At 50.6% G+C, this 20,638-nt stretch overlaps 2 protein-coding genes across 2 annotated transcripts; one reads left to right on the forward strand and one right to left on the reverse strand.

Annotated features, from left to right (window-relative positions):
- Positions 1 to 12,461: 12,461 nt before the first annotated feature.
- Positions 12,462 to 14,324, reverse strand: H6S33_006490 (uncharacterized protein; the record flags this gene model as incomplete). The annotated part of the gene is made up of 2 exons (XM_044837846.1): positions 12,462 to 13,769; positions 13,845 to 14,324. The coding sequence occupies 2 exons, from the start codon at positions 14,322 to 14,324 to the stop codon at positions 12,462 to 12,464; spliced, it is 1,788 nt and encodes a 595-aa protein (XP_044690017.1).
- A 927-nt stretch (positions 14,325 to 15,251) lies between these two features.
- H6S33_006491 (uncharacterized protein) lies at positions 15,252 to 18,097 on the forward strand (the record flags this gene model as incomplete). The annotated part of the gene is made up of 5 exons (XM_044837847.1): positions 15,252 to 15,443; positions 15,565 to 15,625; positions 15,789 to 16,408; positions 16,481 to 17,290; positions 17,351 to 18,097. 5 exons carry the CDS (start codon positions 15,252 to 15,254, stop codon positions 18,095 to 18,097), a joined length of 2,430 nt encoding a protein of 809 aa, XP_044690018.1.
- Positions 18,098 to 20,638: the final 2,541 nt, after the last annotated feature.

The following is a 20,638-nucleotide window of genomic DNA, read 5'->3' on the forward strand; positions in this document are numbered from 1 at the left end:
CCAAGCCTCCCCACCAGCAGAGTTCAAAATGGCGCCATCAAGCTGCCAACCTTTCGTGCACCGTCCACAGTGCACCTGAAACCCCTCAAATATACACCGTCTGTACCTACATGTAGTTCTAACAATACAGGCCTCGCCATAGATAGGGCGGGGTGGCCGCTCAAACGTTGGCAGCAAAGGATGGTCGCATGCATGTAGGGGTTGGAACCTGTCTCACCAATTGTAACACATCGGTTCGCCCCGGTCAGTACTAATACGTCTCTGTCAGCCTTGTCTCTACTTGTTATTTTCTCAGCCTTGTCAAAAACGAGGCTAGCGTTAATTGTGCCAGTACTGGGCCCCCGCCGCATGTTGGGGGGCGATTCTATCGATCGGAGTGCGGTTTACATTTCCGCTATGCGAAATATTGGGATTTTCTTATTGGTCGAGACAAGACGCTTCGGACTGGCACCGCGTACCGGTGGTTAGCTTACCGCGAAGGATTAATTGATCTAGACGGCCTAGGAATATTCAGGATTTTGGAGACAGGTAAATGTATAACCAGTCTGAAAACATTGTGAGTAACGAACATGTGGGTATAGCCCTTTCTGGATCAATGTCCAATGGGCGTTTGTGGGGCAGTAGAATCGGCGTAATCTTTATCCTGGCCCTCTTACCGCCCTAGAGTTCTCCAGTCTCCTATGAATTGCTGCCTACTAACTAGTGAGAGCATATTTGTTGTATCTATCTGGTGTTGAGCAAGGTAGAGCAGGCACCATCTACTAAATATAGGTTATAATTATGGGGACCGGTGTGTTTGGCTGACGGTACTTCACCGCACTACTCTGAAGGTGAGGCTCCTAGCCTATGACCCGGCCATTGGTTCGATTGGTAGGTGACAATTTGCATCTGGGGTAAGCTACGCGCATACCACCAACCGGGGTCACTTGATTTCGATTAGACCAAATTCCTCTGTTGGTAAACAGCCTGTATCCGTTCTAAAGTATGGCTGTCAGTAGTATATGTATGGCTGAAAAGGTCATAAACCCTCTTCATCAATTATAAGAGCTGGAGGTAGGTGCATACATTGATCGAATAAAGTGAATTGCGAAGTTATAGCCTCGATTCCCTTTTGATTTTGTTCTGCTTCTAGCGATACAGTTCGATCTTTGCTGGGCCACATGCACAGGTAGGTAGTACCGCACCAAGACTTGCCCAATTGCCCGAAACACGATTAGAAAAACAAGCAGAGCCTTGCTTACCTGTAACTACCTGGAATTATTATATATCATTCTTAAGATCTTATCTTTGCAATCCCATCTTCCTCAGCTTTAAGATTACTTGACCCCTGCTCTTCTGCACCCCTACACTGATTGAAAGCCTGTGGATGCACTGCATACATTCTTTAAAATATCCTAGGGCTCAGATCGATCTTTGCACTCCACCTTCTACAAACCCATGTTCTCAAATTGAACTCTGCGATGCCACACCTAGCATATAGGGCTGCTTGAGATAGTAGTCGATTGACAAGGGATGATCTGTAGTAGACTGTAGAGTGGTATAAGTACACATGTACCGGGGGTTGAGGGTAAGTATAGAGAACCCCGTTTTGGGGAATTTTAAAAAAATGAGGGCCTAGTTAGGGCTCTCTGATTGGGCTGTTGAATTAAAATTACACTTGGCAACCAAGGCGCAAGTATTTGGGGTAAGCTGTCGCCGTCATTTCCACAAACCTAACTTCATCAGAAAACACTCACAACAAGGGCTTATGAGCTCAAAAGATTATCTAGAGGAAGCTGGGAGCGAGCGCTATTCTGTTTTATTTTTAGCAAAATATTTAGATTTTTTGAGTGAAGATATGTATATGAAAGTTCTTCAGACTTTTTTTCCCCCATACAAATCTGGTGCGCTAAGGCAGGTGTGATTGATGATAATTGGTTGCCCATTCGTGGCTCCCATATAAATCCCTACATTTTCAACCAATAAAGCAGAGTTCTTCACATTAATGGTGAACACCCGGTACTCTACGTACTTGGATGCCTACATGTACTTGTGGCTTTTGTCCAATTGGATTGATCCGGATGGGCGATGTAGGTACACAGCGAGTGGTCAGCCTATAGCCTAGGATTGTAGAAACTTGTACTGTACCTACTAGTAGTGGCCTACCTCGCGATCGCGAGGTCCCACCTACATTTAGTACTTTCCACCTCCAGTACACATAGTAAGTATTTAGCCATCTCCAGTAGTTAATATATCCCTTAGCCATCTCCAGTATAGCAGTTGCCCATGGCCAGCTCCCGGAGTTGGCCAGCTTTCCCAGTCGCCCATTCCCAGCTCCATTGCCAGCTCTCGCAGTTGACCATGGCCAGCTCCAGTACTTGTCCAGCTCCACTTGGCCACCTCCGACCACCTCCTCCGGTAGTGGCCCATTTATTTGTGCTCTAAATTACGGTTTCCAGCGAAATTTGATCCTCTCGATCAGTCCAGTGCATATCCAAAATTTAAAAATCACTCCCTCTTACTTTCCAGCTCCAATAATTCTCATTCCCGATACATATAATTGCCTACCTGCCATAGTTGACTACCTCCCGTAGTATAATCGATCCCCTCATACCGTCATGCGCCCAGTCTTGTCGTTTGCGCTTTTGTGCAACTTTTGATGTGTCGTGCTTACTAAACCACCCCTGCACCTTTCAGCCAATCAATTGCAAAGGCTCAAACGTTTCGAAAAACCATAATCCAGGAAAATCATCTGGAGGCTCTTAATTTCAAAAATAAACATTCTAGCATTGTTGGTATAGCATTTTGTTTGGTTGTTCTCTGAAAATGTGCCAAGACCCCAAATTTGTATGGGGTCTTGGCAAAATTCGACCAAATCCCATGGAGAATTTGCAAATTCAAGGCCTCATAACTCTCCACATATTTGATGAAAAGAGCTACAGCTCAGAACATATTTTCCTTTATAGTGTATGTTCCTATACTGAGAGTTCTATGGTAATTGATCAAGAATTGAAGGTTCGAGAAGGTTCCCATTTTTGCCAATTTTGGTGTGTTTTGCTTCAAGACGGTGACTTATATCACGGTACTGTAGATCTATTCCGTTGTGAGTACGTTTCTGTACGCTTACACAGGTCTCGCATTGCGTAGCCCGCAACGGCTTCAACTGTGGCAAAAACACCAAAAAAGGCATCAAGTCTCGCCGAAGCAGATGAAGAACTACGAAGAAGGTTGGAAGAGATTTCGGGAGAGGGAGGAGCGAGCGGTGTAGAAACCGAGGACGGGAGGCCGATAAGTATGAAGCGGGCTGTACGTAATAATATGTTTCGATACATTTAACACTAGTAGTGGCCCACCTCGCGACCGCGAGTTGTATTTTGGATTATGGGTATCAACCAAGTGTTCAATAATTGTGAAAGTCCTTCAATGGGGGGGCCTTCGGCCCCTCCCCCCTCCCACTTCTACTTCCTACTCTCTCCAAATCACAATTATGGAGGACCTTCGGTCCCGTTCAATCGTGAGTGCTCAGAATTTTGATGTGTTGTGCTTACTAAACCGCCCCCGTCTCTCTCGACCAATCAGATTGAATGAGCGTACATGTCGACCGTGATATATCAACATTCCGGGAGCAAGCAGTCACCTGTCTTCGTTACCAACCTTTTATGATACATGTACACATCGGCGCGAAAGACTGGCATCATATTGTTTCTGTTGGGCAGTTACAGGTATCTCACTGGAACCTAAATGATCCCCGCAGGTATACGTACACCATCGGGGATATTAACTGTGGAGGTCAGGGTCAGTGTGATGTCATGATATATCACTCGTATATGGTGCGCCCACTCTTAAAGGTGACCGAAAATTGGAGGGAGGTCGATGGCTAATAACTTTTTAACAAAAAAGTCAAAAGAAATCGGCTCGGTATAATTTCAGTACTAGCAATGAAGTATAACAATACCGAGCAGATTTTTGATATCTGTTCTAGTTGTGAAGTTATTAGAGCTTGAAATTCGGTATTTTTGTATGTAAAAAGCGCCAAGACTGAACAAAGCGGAACAGTATTATACCCATTTATACCCCTAGAAAAGCAAACCTGACTGATCTGTGGCAATGATGCAGCAGAATGGCTAGAAATAGACCCTATTACAGCCACAATTGTTCCACTTCCGTATGTCGCCGTGTCACCTTTGAGAGTGTGCGTACCATATTAGTCATTAGAAATGACGAGTGATATATCATGAACTTAGCGTTCTTTGTGCGGTCTCTTGAAGCTTTATAGGGTTGTTTTGAATATGCACCTATGTAGCTTACCCGTTATCTGATTCTGCGCTCTATGAGTCTCTATAGGAAGACATATGAGTTGGGTAGCTTGGTGATCAGAGCCTGTATGCAAGGCCGATTTGGGTGGTCGTGTGTGATGGATATCACTTGGGTTCTGCGGCCCAAACGTTCTACTTTCAAATTTCATGAATGTAGAGAGTTAGAAGAGTATCGAAAGGTACGTGGTCAGAAATGCTTCCTGGAAAATCGCGGCCTTGTAAAGTGGAATGGTCACTAATGATTACGTAGCTCTTAAACATAGACAATTAAATAGGTGACTCGGCGGTGGATTGGCGTTTTTACCGGTTAGAATCAAGGGATAGGGCTCATTTGGTAAGGGTTGGTAAGGCGCAACAGAAATATAATAGGATGAATATTATACTACTAATTTACAATAACCTAACCTCGTGCACATTCCCTACGAGCTAGCACCAGGCTGGTCACTAGAGTATTACTCTACACTTTGTACTTTGGTCTCGATAAACTCTGGCGTTGAGCGGATTACTTATTGGTGAAAAGGGTACCGCCCATTATGGAAATATGTAATTAGGGTACAACCCTCTCAGCCATGACCCCCGCCCCCGCCCCCGCCCCCGCCCCCCACGCTCAACCTCGACCCCCAACGTAAGAACTCTAGAATCCTTTGCAGGCTGGCGTGGGACTACCTATCTACATACTCTTTTTACCGCACTCACATGTCCCTCAAAGCTCGCTACCCGCGTTGAAGTCTATTACCCACGCGCTCGCCAAGAGATTTAGCGCATCTGGGTTATAGCCCTAAAAACAACCCAATCTAGTGTTGGCTTGGCTAAGAGAGTGCTAATCTAAGGGGATACTGTGCTGAGGGCGGTAGCTCATGAGGTGTTGACGGTAAAAGAGAAAACTCGCACTGATGACCCGAGGGGCCATTGGCAGCTTAATAGGGGGATAGCTTATATTACAGCCATTCAAGTTTCCTTCGCGACGGTGGTTCACTTCAATACATGCCTAACTAATTAAAACACAGTAGTAATCGTGCGGGGGTATGAGAATGCAACTTTGAAGCTTCATAATTTATAGTAAGGCTGTCTCGTAACGCAAAGTCTGCCCTGGAGCAAGTGGTGGGTTTTTCTTCCTTCTCAAACTTTTTTTTTGTGATACTCTTTTGACTCAATTTCTACCCAATAGTGCGTATCTCTGGGCCGGTCATATATCAAATAGCATTGGTGATTTTAACCCCTTCATAGTTGTCTCAGAACATGTCGAATCATCTGCTTCAGCACTCCCCCTTGTCACCCTCGTTGTGCACATAGATACATGCTATAGCTAGTGAACGTTGTTCAGATTTCACCTCAAATCTGCTTCCCAAGTTGAGGCTACATACAGAAGTTTTAGCTACTGTCGTTTACGGGGTGATGACGGACACTAGGTGTTGACAAGAGAGATAGTGATAGTAACCGCTGACAAGCTCAGAGACTATGGTGACAGTAACCGCTGACTAAGGAGTCTTGGCATAATGCTCGGCCAGGCCCAGCATGATTTGGACATATTCTCGATGATTTTCTATCCAACCATAGGCACTAATGATCGCCTACCGCAGAATCTCAGAAATAACTAATCGGACTACTACTTATCCCTTGATCAAGACGTGTAAAAGTTACACTTTGGGCTATCGGATTGAGGCTCAACACGCGCGCATTTGACCAATATTCCCAGGGCAGTTCGATTCGTTATTTCCTGAGATTTTGCGCTACCCTTACATGTACACCTGAGTACTCGCTCGTCTTGGATCCATCGTTCGTATGGATCGACTCTCCATATATATAATGTATAGGCCTATAATGGAGCCTTCCCGTAAGCGATAGAACTCGTTCTATTGCCGAATAGACCAATTTTTGAGGTTCTATATATCCAATAGAACGGGTGATCTATTTGTTTGTTATAGACACCCCTCAGAGGGTCTATTCGATAGATATACTTCTATCCATTTTCCATCCGTTGCGATCGAGAGGACACCTTTCTACACGAAAAATAGTTCCAAAAGATGGCTTCACGATGCCCAATTGGTATTAGGGACCGATTAGATCTTTAGGAATCTATAGCAATCACCATATGCTTACGGGAACCTGATCTATTCGAAAACCGTCCTCTATTGCAATAGAACATGTTCTATTGCTTACGGGAAGGCGTCCAATATATAAACCACCTTTCGTTCGATTTAGGTGTCGGTTTCAACCAATGATCATGAGAAGTCTTTCCTCTATAAGAAACTGGACGAAGAATCAATGGGATAACAGTTGAGACTACATAAAGTACTTAAGGTATAAGACATGTAGTAAATACGTTTACATACAATAAATATATTCATCACTACTCAAATAAGGAGATTGAAGGCCGGCCAGTCAAAAAATAGTATGTTATACCATGGTACCAGCGCTATTCAGCTTGAGTGGTGGGTGTTGTATCAGCAGAATTAAAATTTATCTTCCATTATGTGTAATATTTCTCCTAGGTTTAGATAATTGTGGTACCAGAAATCCCAGAGGACAGTTTGTAGGATCAGGCGCTACATGTAGTTAAGATAATGCACCTACATTCTTGTTTCCTAGGTCTGGCAGCCTAAGAAAATCAGTTCAGGCTTTTCTTCATCTATATACAATTGCCCCCCAAATATATTATGTTTTTAAACTTAGGGACAATTTAGTATTAAATGTGAACATCATCTACCCTAACAATACGTATAATAGAATCGTCCTGACGTTGAGCCTTCAAGTGTACACGTCCACCAGTACGTCTTGACTGCCCGCCCTTCAACAATGCTAGACGACGCCCCCCAGGAACACCACTTGTCCTTCAGTGACGCGACCGTAGTCGTCCGTCAGAAACACTACATGCACGCTCGCCGCGCGCAGCACCACTTGTCCACCAGCGATCATGGTCCTGATGTTTCCTGGTTTGTTCTCTCTTTATAATTTAATGAATTCTGCACATCGATCAGGCTCGTCCCTCTTTCGCTTCAATTCATGGGGCGCAGCAATAAATAATCGCCTAGCTCTTCCGGTCCGCTATCATTAAAAGCACGTGTTTGAGCCCAAGAACATGCATGTATCACGATGCCACTGACATTGACAAAGCTTTTTCTCTACGTAGTTACAGTCAACCAAAGGTTTCTATCAAGTGGGGGGCTGGGTATATTGATCCTATCAGAAAGAGCCACGAGTGAGATACTTGCATTAAGGGGTCCCATTAATCGAGAGCGTTAAAGGTAATCGTGGTCCGGGGAAACCGAAACTAAGACCATTCACTGAGAATCAACATATTGGGGAGGGGGGGAGGCAAAAGACTCTATCGATATATTAGGGGGACCCGGGTTGGAAGACACCTGCGAATTAAAGGTATACCATGAACTCGGCGGGGCCAGTAGGCCAATAGCTGGCCCTATCGCCTGTGGAAATCGAATTGAAATACTGACCCATAAGAAAGAAATCATTAGCAAAATAGGAACTGACGGTTTGTGAAGTAAGTTCTTTTTCATGTCTTTTAGATCTTCTGAATGCACCCACCATACTTACTAATTATCAAGGAATTAAAACACATACATACTATTCAGTTGATCAAGCCAACAATACATTTACCATCTAGATCCAGTACGGTCCCCCTAACGGCCCTAGACAGCGTCAGAAAATGAAAGCAGGCAAGATGTCTTTCGACCATTCTTCGGTGATCTTAGATAGGGTTTCTTTCCAGGAATTCCTGCAGGACTGTCTGGTGGCCAGCAATTAAATAGCCATGGTATTGATATTCTGCGCATGTACCAGCACTGTACTGCGCTAATCAAACGGCCGAGTTTGGTATATAGAGCCTTTGCCCAGTTCTACATAAATAATCCGAATGTAACACCTGATTGGCTAAAATGTATGATTGGCTCTATTTACGCAAAGACTGCCTCTCGCATAATTCACAGCCTTCGTGCAAGGGCTGAACTGTCACATACCAACCTTCTTCTACCCGAACTCACACGCGAGTTCGGCGTGATATCACATTGGCTCTGACAGTTCGTGCCTCAGTGTTTATTTCTTCGAGAGCCAATAAAATTATTGGTTGTCAAACTCGCCCTGTCTTGTGCACTTACATTTCGACACACCGGCTCACTAGCGGAATATCTCATTGGCTATGACACTGCAGCTCGAGCCTCAGTTTTTGCTTTCGAGAAGTAATGGATCTATTGGCTGTTAAAGTCGCCACTTACATCTTGACAGATAGATGGCGGAGCATCTCATTAGCTCAAACACTGCAGCTCGAGCCTCAGTGTTTGCTTCCTAGAGGCAATAAAGTATTGGTTGTCAAAGTCGCCACTTATATCTTGACAGACCAATAGCGGAAGATATCTTTAGCTCTGACAGCTCGAGCCTCAGTGTTTGTTTCATCGAGCCAATGAAAACAAATTTGTTGTCAAAGTCGCGTCGCCATCCACTATATACCTCTTGGACAATAGTCATGAACCAGCGACTAGAAGGCTAGGCAAGCGCACGAGATAGCTATACCGGTACCGTTATTCCAATTGTTTAAATCAGGATCGTGTCTGTGGTAGAAGTCTCGAGACCTTTCCAAGTCCTTTTTTCACAACCTAAATATACATATTCTCCGGCCCCCGTTCAAAAGGTTTTGGATTTTTATTTGCATTAATTAGGATGATTACAGAGCTTTTCTAGTACCAATACCACACGATTAAAGATCTTGAGACTTTGAAGAGACGAGCATATTTTTCAACACTCCATTCAAAGAATACAGGATGATCGCAAAACCGACATCACAAGAGCAACTCAAACACCAGTAAAACTGCGGCCTCCATATACCCCACTACAGGCAGGAGTCTAGACAAGCAAATCTGTTATTGAGCAGCCGCAGCCCATCAGCCAGAAACTGCAGAGTTGGCGAAATATCATCCCCAGAAGGTGTGCGGTTGTTTTAAGGCGTCTAGCGGGAATTAGACCACGGCACTGTTAGTAAGTTTGCCTCGCTATCCGTATTACTTGACCTGTATCCTGATGCAGCTACTAGCAGGCTAGCTTTCCACTCCTTTACTCGAGAGATTTGAGCTACTGTTGGGTCCACGGGGCCAGTTTGGTGGAGAGAAATGCGGCGGCACGACTGCATGGGAGTAAGACAAGGCTTGCTCGAGATGACCTAGAGACTCGGATTGATATTAGTAGCCGTTAACTTGCAAAGGATTAGAGAGTTTAAGCCACCAAATATTTCTGGCAAGAACAAAAAGATCAGCGCAAAAAAGATCAACCCTCGTAGCTCACTTCCAAACTGGTAGTCTTGAGACTCTTACTAGTACTCAATACAACGGTATCAACAGCAGAAATTACCAGCCCTGGGTTAGTTTCTCCTTTGACCCTGGACCGCTGATCTTTTTTGTCCGACGATCTTTTTTGTTGTTGCCAAAAACTCGGATGGCTTAAACTCTATTCCGCGTGCACCGAGTGATGAACTGTGAATATTACTTGGCGCGAGTGATGACCTATGAAAACGAACACTTGCAGCAGCCCGGGCTGGGGATCCGCTTTTTATGACCCCGCCTCGTCGAGATGCGCAGAAAACTGCATATCCATAACGCATGCGACACAAACCAAGCCTCAGCAACCCACGTTTCCCACCTTCATCGGTTGTTGCGCTCGGTCGATCGCGTGGCACTTTCCAGCTTGAGACACAGCTGTCACTTTTGGCTGGTTGGTCGCACAAGGCCGCGGGATGTCTCTGCGGGGCCCGGGCCATCCTAACGTGGGGGACATGCATTATTCAATACTGTTTGTGGGCCGTTCGGTAACCACGTTCTTAGACATGAGAAATCACTCGATACCGTTTTAATCGCGCGTCAATAATCTGGTATCCTCCCATTTCATAACCGGCCACTCCCCCGTTGCTAGTTTGTTTCCCCGTGGCCGGGTTTGGTCTCTGATCTGCCGGTTCGGCCTTACACATACCTTACATCACGTTACGCCGGCCTGTAGCTACCCAGCTCCGTGGGCCGGCCGGACATGCGCCAGTCAGTTGGTAGGCTTTCTTAACCTCCCTCTTTATCGACCGGAATCAGTTCACTGACACGCTTTTCTAGATCTACTAATATCCCTTGCTCGACCGGCACCAGTCCGCTGGTAGGCTTTCTTACCAACTTCCTAAGTTTCCACTTACTCGACCGGAACTAGCTCGCTGGTAGGCTTTCTTAAATCCACTAATATTCCTTTTGCTCGACCTGTACCGGCCAGTTCGCTGGTAGACTTTCCTTACCTCTCTTTTTCCTCGACCAGAACCAGTCCTACTGGTAGGTAGGCTTTCCTATTAAATTCCTTACTTTCTTTTTTACTCAACCAGCACCAGTTCGCTGGTAGGCCTTTCTTAATCTTCTTTCTACTCGACCAACATGACTACTCCTCGAGTCTCGCAAGCTTTTCTAGTTTCCTTTTATTTCGACCGGAGCCACTAGTTCGCTGGTAGGCTTTCCTTATCTCTCTCTCTTTTTTATTTGCATCTAGTCTCTTCAACTACGGCTCTAGATACCTAGTTGCACAAGTGCTCCTAAGCATCCTCTACTCATCCATAAGGACCAGAAAAACACAACATACTATACTAATCCAACGCAGACCCACAACACACGGGCGACGGAGTCTTTAAGACTAGGCGATCGAACGAAGCTCCAAACACACCCCGTCAGATGTGACCAAAGAAGCCGCTATACATGCTGGGCTGCGCATCAGCTCGGGAAGGGCGCTGTTTGTGCTGTTCTGTGAATCTGGGGGGGGTGCATGAGGTAGCCTAGCTATGGATGCGGTCGAGGCAGCAGCTAGCAGGGGATGAGGTAGGGGGGTAGGGGTAGTGAGTGGAGGAGGGTATACATGCAGCGGCGTGCAATGACCATGAAAAAAGGGTAGTCCAGTTGCGGTACCGATGTTTCAGCAAAAAGACGGCGGCCGGCCCTACATGTATGCAGCGGCGGCGTGGAAAAAGGGTACATGGCTAGTCCAGTTGCTGCTGCCAGAGCGGTATCGATTTACCACTATACGGCCCCCCCCCCCCCTTTCATGTGGCTGGCGGCTTCTATGTGCTCTAGTGGTTGGCTACTTGTGTAGCTGTTGCTATTAATTAATTCTCCTGCGCCCTGTGTTGCCGGATGTGGTGTGGTGTCGCGCCGATATATATGTGATCACGTGAGACCGGCGCTGGGTCCGTCATGGTCTGTCACTCGAGCGTCTCCACCTACCCACCCACCTTGGAAATATTTTTTTTTTTTTTTTCCTTCTTTTTTTTTTTTTAGCACATCGATACCCGGCTTAACGCGATCCTGGGAAATGGGGGGGGGGGGGGGGGGGGTGTGACCAGCTCCTCACAGAATCGGGAACAATAGTACTCTTGGTGAGTAAAGAATCGCTAGAGCCTGTTCTTCTTGGATGTGCGTGGAGGTAGTCATTGCATACCCCGCGCATCTATCCGCGCTGTTGGTTGATTGATTGACAGTAGCTAGCCCGCTCGATGGGACGGGTGGGGCATTGGACCGCTGGGCTGCTGTTTGTTGTGGGTGCAAGGGATATTGTAATGGTCTCTACCATGTAGATGGATGGATAGTAACTATAGCAGGATTGGGGGTGTTAGAGGTTGGTGGTGCAGAGGGTGGGGTGGGGTGCAGAGGGGTGGAGGGGGGGATTAGTGGAGAGTGAAGAGTGGACTACATTATTGTTCCGTCAACACCACACTACATTACCGTTCCATTACCATTCGGCTTCGTTTTCTTTGCCCATGCCTTCGTAGACAGCATCCTCATACTCATGCTCATGCTCATGCTCTCTCGACCCATATCTAGACTAACCACACCCCTCCCCCCCCCCCTCTCTTCTTCTGCGCCCTCTTCTGCCACAGACCAATGGACACAGAGAAAAGACAATTGAAAGCAAGCCACGCAGTATCAATTATTGAACCCCGCCCACTACCACTACCACTACCGCAGCTAATCACAAGTGCAAATCCCCCCGCCGCAAACCACGCAAACATACACCCCTTTTCATGACCGCCCTCCCCACAACCCTACATGCAAAACCACAAAACAAAAACATAAGCGTAAAAAAAAAAAAAGTCCACAACAAAAAAAAAACCCACTAATTTCTACCTACCCTACACTCCCCCCGCCACTAAAACGTACTCCCCGCCAACCGACTCGCCGCATTCTTCGCATCAAGCCTATCCTCATCCCCCACGCCCAGCCCCTCCTCCTCAACCTCCTTCACCACCCCCCCCACGCCATTCCCCTCGCCCCCCAACCCGCCCATCCCCCCCAATCCACCTAGCCCACCCGGCACCCGCTGCACCCCCGGCACCCGCTGCACCCCACTCCACGCATCCCCCGCCGGCCCCTGACTCACCCTGAGGCTAGCCCTCCGACTCGCCGGCGGCGCATCGCGCCCCAAGCGGCTCAACCCGCCGCTCGCATCAATAGCGCGGATGTCCGGCCTCACGCTCTCCAGCGTGGCCAGCGTGCGCCGTTCCGCCTCAATCTGGCGCAGGCAGTAGTCGCGGATGCTCATTCTGGTCTCGCGGGCCGTGCGCGCAAACCAGCGGCGGCGCTCGAGGACCAGGTTTGTGGTGACGCGCTTGACCTTGTTTTCGAGGTGGGTCTCGGTGCCCTTTGCCTCCTCGAGGGCCTGCAGGGCCTCGTCGACCTTGTCGCGCTTGAGGGCGCCCTTGGACTTGAGGACCTCGACGGTCTGGAGCCTTGAGCGCGTGTCCTTGCGGGCGGCTTCGAGCTCGCGCATGAGGATTTGGCGGTTGGTGAGCGTTTCTTTGACGATGAAGGCGTCCGAGGAGTGGTAGTTGAGGGGGTCGCCGAGGGTTGTGGCCTCGGCGGTGGCCTGCGCGGCGTGGTAGTCGCCGACGGATTGGATGGTTTTGCCGAGCTTGCGGAAGGCGTTGGACATGCCTTGGTGTGTCTCGGTCTGGGAGAGGGCGAAGAGGCGGATGCCGAGTTCGGACTCGGCGAGGCCGACGCCGCGCCGCGACTTGACGACGCGGTCGACCTTCTGGCCCGTCTCCATGGTGCCCAGGTAGAAGGCCTTGACGACGGGGCGGGCTTGTTCCAGCTCCGGAGTGTCGTCGGGCGGGGGCGCAAACTGCTTGATTACGCGGCGGCGCACGCCCGTGGCGGGCTGCTTGCGGCGGACGACGGGGCTGTAGCCAAAGTCGGACTCGACAAAGAAGACAATCTCCTCGTCGCGGATGAGCACGTCGTTGCTGCAGACGGTGTTGAGCCAGCGCTGCATGGCGGCCTTGACGCGGGCCTCGTCCTCCTCGGTGCCGACGCCGGCGCTGGTGGCGGGCGGCGGCACGGCCGGCACGATGCACTCCGGGTTGCTGCTGAGCAGGTGGTTGGCCAGCTTCTGGAACTCGGGGTGCGTGCGGCGCACGTCGCGGAACTGCGTCGTGCGGAACTTGGGCAGGTTTGTCTGTAGAGATGTGGTCAGATAGTACACGTCATCCGGGCTGGTGATGTGGGGCGGGAGATTGAGGTTCTGGCTTACGTGGACGTCGAATTTGAGGATGAGGTCCTTGCGGCCGGTGCGTTCGAGGGCGGTGATCTTTGCCTGGAGACGGTGCTGCGGGCGGTTCTGCTGCTGGGGCTGCTGCGGGGGTTGTTGCTGCCGAGGTTGCGGGTGCTGGTGATGCTCCTCCTGGTGGTGCTGCTGCGGGGGGTGCTCGACCTCCTCCTCATGGTGGTGCTGCTGGGGGGTCTCCTGCTGCCGCTCCTGCTGCGGGGCCTGGACAGGGAAGCGGGGCGTCTCTGGGGCAAAGCCAGGACTGAGGAAGCCATCGTCCTGATGGTGCTGCTGGGGCTGCCCGAAGCCGCCGTGGTCGTCCATGCTTGGGTTGAACGGGCCCGGCGTGAACGGCGGGTCGGTGTCATCGTGGGGGGTGTAGGAGGCGTGCTGCACGGCAAAGGGCTGCTCGGTGGGGTCGTCCCCGAATCCGCCGGTGTCGGAGGCGAGCGCGGAGTAGTCCATTGTGGGTGTGTGTGGGTGTGTGTGGGTGTGTGTGGTGCGGTGGAGGGTGTGTGGGGATGGGGTGATGGGTAGTGTGAGGGATATGAGGAATGGGGGGGGGGGGGGGGGGTGCTTCAGGGAGTATGGGATGGGTGAATGCTGTGAGGTGAGGGATGTCGATGAATGGGTGTATGGATGTCCGGGGGTGTGTGTGTGAGGTTCCGGACGGATGATCGACAGACGTGGGGTCTGGTGATGGTCAAAGAAGAATGTGTCTGTATCCGCGGTGAGGATGAGGGCGTAGATGTCTCCCCCTTCTTTCTCCCGTTCGTGATGCGTTCGATGGCTGCCCTTCTGCTTCGTGATGCCTTGAGTGTGTGTGTCTGTGTGTGTGTCTGTGTGTGTGTCTGTCTGTCGTCTGTCTGTCTGTCTGTCTGTCTGTCTGTCTGCAGCTCAACGTCTTGTGGACAGGTTGGCTACGGTGGCTGGTGTGCGTGCGTGTGTGCGCCACAGCACTAACCGGAACGGGGGCATCGAGTGATATGCTGTGCTCCTGCCCCGCGGGGTATACGAACGGCATGCATGTGAAGCTCTCATCTTTGTGTTGCGGGGCGGTAGGCTGTGCATTCAGTTGAGGGCTCTCTCTACCTCGTCTACGTCTACGGAGCCAGACCGTCCCCACGACAGCATCTCTCAACCCCATCAACACTCGGGCCCATCCCACCCCATCCCCACGCTGCACCCATTCCACTCCGCTCCGCCCACACTCCACTCCACTCCGCTCCCACTCCACTCCACTCCGCTCCCGCCGAGTGACATCACCATGAATCACTCGTCCCAGCACCCCCCCCCCACCGCGCATAGTTACCCTGCCTGTCTCTCGCTCCCACGGTCGCACACAAACTGAAATCTGCAGCTTGCAAGGCCACCCACCCATATCATATCGCAATGCTTCTCCTCCGCCGCCCGCCCGTATGGCGATGCCGCGCGCCCACGACCCGCGCCTTGGGGCTCACGGCGCTCCCACTACAGAAGGTGCCAATGGGATGCAGGTGCTATTCGGCCAGCACGACAAACGAGCAGGCGGTGGTGCCGCTGGCGCATACGAGGAATATTGGCATTATTGCGCATATTGATGCTGTGAGTTTGTATAGCGCCCGGTTCTGGTTTAATTGGGGGCATTGGGGCACTGGGTTTTGGGGGGGGGGGGGAATTGGGATTGAGGAGTGGGGCAATTGCGCTGACTGGTGGTGAATGGTAGGGGAAAACTACGACGACGGAGAGAATGTTGTATTACAGCGGGTTTACGAGGAGGATTGGAGGTCTCTATTCTCTGTCCTATTCTATGATTTCTATACAGCTGCTCGTGACTCTGTGATGTCTCTAGACTGGGCGTGTCTATACCAGCCCACTCTCGAGACCCCACAGCTTCAGGAGCTCGCAATCTGCCCATACCATTACAAACACCCACTAACCTCTCTCCAGAAGTCGACGAAGGCTCCACCGTAATGGACTACCTCCCCGCCGAGCGCACCCGCGGCATCACCATCACCTCCGCCGCCATCACCTTCACCTGGACGCCCTCGTCCTCCCCCACCCCCGCCACCCCCTCCCCGCACACCATAAACCTCATCGACACCCCCGGCCACGCCGACTTCACCTTCGAGGTCGAGCGCTCCATCCGCGTGCTCGACGGCGCAGTCACAATCCTCGACGGCGTCGCCGGCGTCGAGGCCCAGACCGAGAAGGTCTGGCGCCAGGCCCACGCCTACTCTATCCCGCGCATCATCTTCGTTAACAAGCTCGACCGCGTCGGCGCGCGCTTCGGACCCACCGTCAAGGAGGTCGCGGCGAAGCTGAATGGCTGGCCCGCGGTGTGCCAGCTGCCCGTGTATGACCCTGACACGAAGGGGGGGGAGGACGTGTTCCGGGGGGTGGTGGACGTGGTGGAGAAGCGGGTGTTCCTGTGGGACGGGGGAGATGGCCAGAAGATTGAGCTGCGGGATTACGAGTGGCTTGAGGGGCAGCGGCCGGAGCTGTATGAGGAGGCGAAGGCGGCGAGGGTGGCGCTGGTGGAGCTCCTGGCGGAGCATGATGAGGAGCTTGTCGAGGTGTTTATGGAACTTGAGGACCACGCGCTCATCCCCGCGGCGGCGATCAAGGCGTCGCTGCGCAAGTCGACGCTGAAGGGTGACGGCAAGATCATCCCCGTCTTTGCCGGCGCCAGCTTCCGCAACATTGGTGTGCAGCCGCTTCTGGACGCTGTGGTAGACCTGCTGCCGTCGCCCCTGGACCGCCCGCCAGTGGCCGTGTCGTATAACCAAGGGAAGCACCGGGGCACACTGGACGTCACCGATCAGAGTAAGGTGTGCGCGCTGGCCTTCAAGGTCGTCAACGACCCGAAGCGCGGGGCAATGGTGTTTGTGCGGGTGTACTCGGGCACGCTGACCCGCGCGCACAACCTCTTCAACACGAACCTGGGCGTCAAGGAGCGCGCCACCCGGCTGGTCCGCATGTATGCCGACGAGGCGGTCGACATCGCCGCCATCCCGACGGGCCACATCGGCGTCATCATTGGCCTCAAGCACGCGCGCACCGGCGACACCCTCGTCTCCGAAACCACAGGCCCGGGCACACACAAGTCCAAGCAAAAGAACAGCAAGGCCCCGCAGCTCGCCACCGACACGCTGCAGCTGCGGCCCATCGCCGTCCCACCACCTGTCTTCTTCGCAGCCATAGAGCCAAACTCGCTCAGCGACCAGAAACACCTCGATGAAGCGCTCGCAATGCTGCTGCGTGAGGACCCCAGTCTGCATATCAGCATCGACGCCGACTCCGGCCAGACGCTCATCAGCGGCATGGGCGAGCTGCACCTGGAGATTGCGCGAGACCGCCTCGTGGGCGACTTCAAGGCGAACGCGGAAATGGGCCGCATCCTCATCTCGTACCGCGAGACCATTGCTGCCGCGTCCCAGCCCGTACGGACGGTATTCGACAAAGAGATCGCGGGCAAGCGCGCCGCCGCTGCCTGCACCGTCTCTGTCGAGCCCCTCGACCCCACCACCACCACCGCCACAACAGACGACGGCAACACCATAACCATCACCATCACAACACCCCCCATCACCGACCCCGCCACGGGAGAAAGCACCGACACCCGCCTACCCAAATGGCTGACCACGGCGGAACTCGAAACTGCGCTGCAAAACGGCGCATCAGCGGCTCTCGGCCGTGGCCCCGCGCTCGGCTTCCCCGTGCGCGGTATCGCAGCCCACGTCAGCGTCGACGTGTCGACCGACGTCCTCGGTCCCGAGAGCACCCTCGCCGCGTTCTCGTCCGCGGCACGGATTGCCACGACTGCGGCGTTGAAGGAGGCGGCGGGCGGGGAGAGCGTGCTCATGGAGCCGGTGATGGACGTGGTGGTGACGTGTGAAGAGAAGGACCTTGGTAAGGTCGTTGGCGACATCTCTGGTGCGCGCGGGGGTCATGTGTTGGAGCTTGGGGGACTGGATGCTGAGGCCGATGCTGAGGCTGCAGGCGGTGAGGTGGAGAGAGAGGTGGACTTGGTGAGGGTGTATGCGCCTGGAGTAAAGCGGAGCGTGGAGAGTAGGGATGAGGGCGGGAGGAAGCGGAGTGTGAGGGCGAGGGTGCCGCTGAAGGAGATGGTGGGGTACTTGAAGCACCTGAGGGGCATCACGGCCGGAAGAGGCACGTTTGTGATGAGTTTGGAGGGCTGGGAGAGGATGAATGGGAATAGGGTGAGGGAGGTGGTGGCGGAGGTTAGGGGTGGGTAGGGACTGTATACCATAGATATTTTTTGTGTAGTAGTTAAAGTGTAGATATTGTGTTCTCCCTTAGTGTAAGTTAGAGTCAAGACTGGGGAATTGGACCAGTGCGCAGAGAGGACGCCAAGCTACGAGTGATATCTGATGATTTTGTGCTTAGTAGGAAGCTTTTGTTACGAAAGGTATCGGGTTTAGATACGTACATGTAAGTGATCGATTACGATGGAGAGGATCCTATACATGTTTTGTAGTAAAACAAGAGTTCAGTATGGACTTTGATCCCATGTGAAGCACAGGAGAAGGCTCATGCTCAGTTCATGGAAATAGAAAAGTTCGAGTATTGTATTATGGTGATGATAAGAGTAAATGGAAAGAAAGCGAGACGCAAAAGGAATAAGCGAAGATATACTAACTAGTCCTAGGGACACAGTAGTCTCTGTGACCTGTCCTTTGACCTACCGGATATCTGTCCTCGCATTGACAACTTCCGGGTCGAGCAACCTGTCTATGCCACACCTGTAGGGGCTGCACGTCCTTGCGGCTTTGGGCTATTAGAGATGGTGGGGACTTTTAGTCTGCGCTGGATACATAGTAACTAGAGTTTTGATTACACTCTCATACCATACTACTCCGGAGCTTTTCTGAACAATGGATGGGGCTTGGCGGCCTCTCTTTCGACCAAAAAAATAAAAAGATGCTCTGGTTGGGGTTTGAACCCAAATCTCCCTGCGATTTTATAAGTTTTTAATGTTTTTGGTGAGGGCATGCTGACCAGTTGCACCACCAGAGCTTGAATATATGTGTCTTTGGGTGGGTAATAACCTGGGTTGTGTGCTTTTGGGGTAGAATATTGGGAAGATTTATGGAGGGAATGTGAATTTGAGGGAGGTAGGGAGGGAAAGGAAGTCGGTGCGTGCTATATATAAAGTATCTCTGGAGCTCACTGCAAGCATGTATCAGATACTTTGCGGGTCTTCTGGGCTCTCAAACCCGCCTTACCTTTGGGTTTCTTTCAGTCAGGACAACCTACCCTCTCTTTTTTGCTTCCGCGAGTTTTAGAGAGGTTTTTGGATGCATTTCGTTCCTGGCTATGGATCTATGACCGAGAAACCAGGGCCTTTGTCTTTTTGGTGATTAGTTATGAATGGCTCTTACCAACGCCACCATTTTTTTTATTCGAATCGAAGTATGCTAAGTGTGTAGGTAAATATATCACTCTTTTCCTGCTGATTCGGTTGATATTAGTCGGACCACCCGCGGCTTTGTTGGTAAAACCAGCTGTTGTAATTCATCAAAATATAATTCTGGTTAAGAACTCAGATATATATAGAGGCCAAGTACGTATTGTTCTTGAAGGCCCTTGGATTGTATTGGTAAAGAAACCAATTTGTCTGTTCTATCCCTTCGTCTGGCAATGCTGCCCACCCTATAACACATGAATTATATTTGTATGTGAGATCTATTATTTGATAAGAGAGATAACGGGATCTGTTAGTAAAGCCACATATAAAATTTGCTTTTTTGGGGGTGGGCAGCATTTTTTGCCAGACGAAGGGATAAGGGGATATATGCTTGGATTCGATGCTGAGGTAACCTCGTATGATTCTGCGTCGTTAATAATGTTTAATTTAGGATTTCCCTATTCCCGGCGACCTGCATGTGCGAAATGACTACTCGTAGCTTCATGACGTTTCCGAACACGACTAATATTGCATACCATACAAAAAAGCGCCAAATCCACCTCTTTGTATGTCATGCAATATTGGTCGTGTTCGGAAACGCTATGAAGCTACGAGTATACCGCCAAAACTCGAAAAATTGGCTATCTCCGTCCAGGGATTACCACTTGAGTGATTGGTTGAATGGCATCGATCTGCACCAGAAGTTTCCCGTACAAGTAATTTCGATCTAGCCAATTTTTCGAGTTATGGCGGCATATATGTATACTCGATCTGAGAGGGTGCCGGTTGACTACAGTATTCTCGCTAGGATTCAATATATATATATTTGGCCCACCCACAAAGTATACGTAACTGCATCGACCAGTTAACCTCTAATTAATGGGCCCTAGTAATAATTAACATAACCGTTGACGGCGTCATAGCGACAGGTATCCCCAATTTAGGTAGAGCACATGTAAATCGTGGCATTTGAAGTGTTTAGATGTAGGTATATGTACACATCTAGTATTTCGTTTATATCGCTGTTTTGCCCTAATATCTGCACTCCTCTTATTGGCCCCGTTCGTATTAGACCCGTGCTCCTGCATGACCAGAGCTTCGAGCGACACGTGACAAATTTACCTTGGCGAGCTCTCCATCAAGATTCGCTCCTAGTTACATGAAGACATCTGTATCTATTCAACCTTCTAGCTGTGCACAGAATCCTTCTTTTACGATTCTGTATTTTTGGTAAGGCCCCTCGAGCCTTGTTGCACTATCTACCTGCTCCCATTTCCCTTTTCGTTACGCACTGCCGATCCCTCCCACAACGGTACAGCCTCACCACCGTCTTCAACCCACCGACTCCCCATCGCATCGCAGGGAGTTA

Source organism: Morchella sextelata, assembly GCF_020137385.1.
Source record: "Morchella sextelata strain SCLS chromosome Unknown scls_20, whole genome shotgun sequence".
Classification (NCBI taxonomy): domain Eukaryota; kingdom Fungi; phylum Ascomycota; class Pezizomycetes; order Pezizales; family Morchellaceae; genus Morchella; species Morchella sextelata.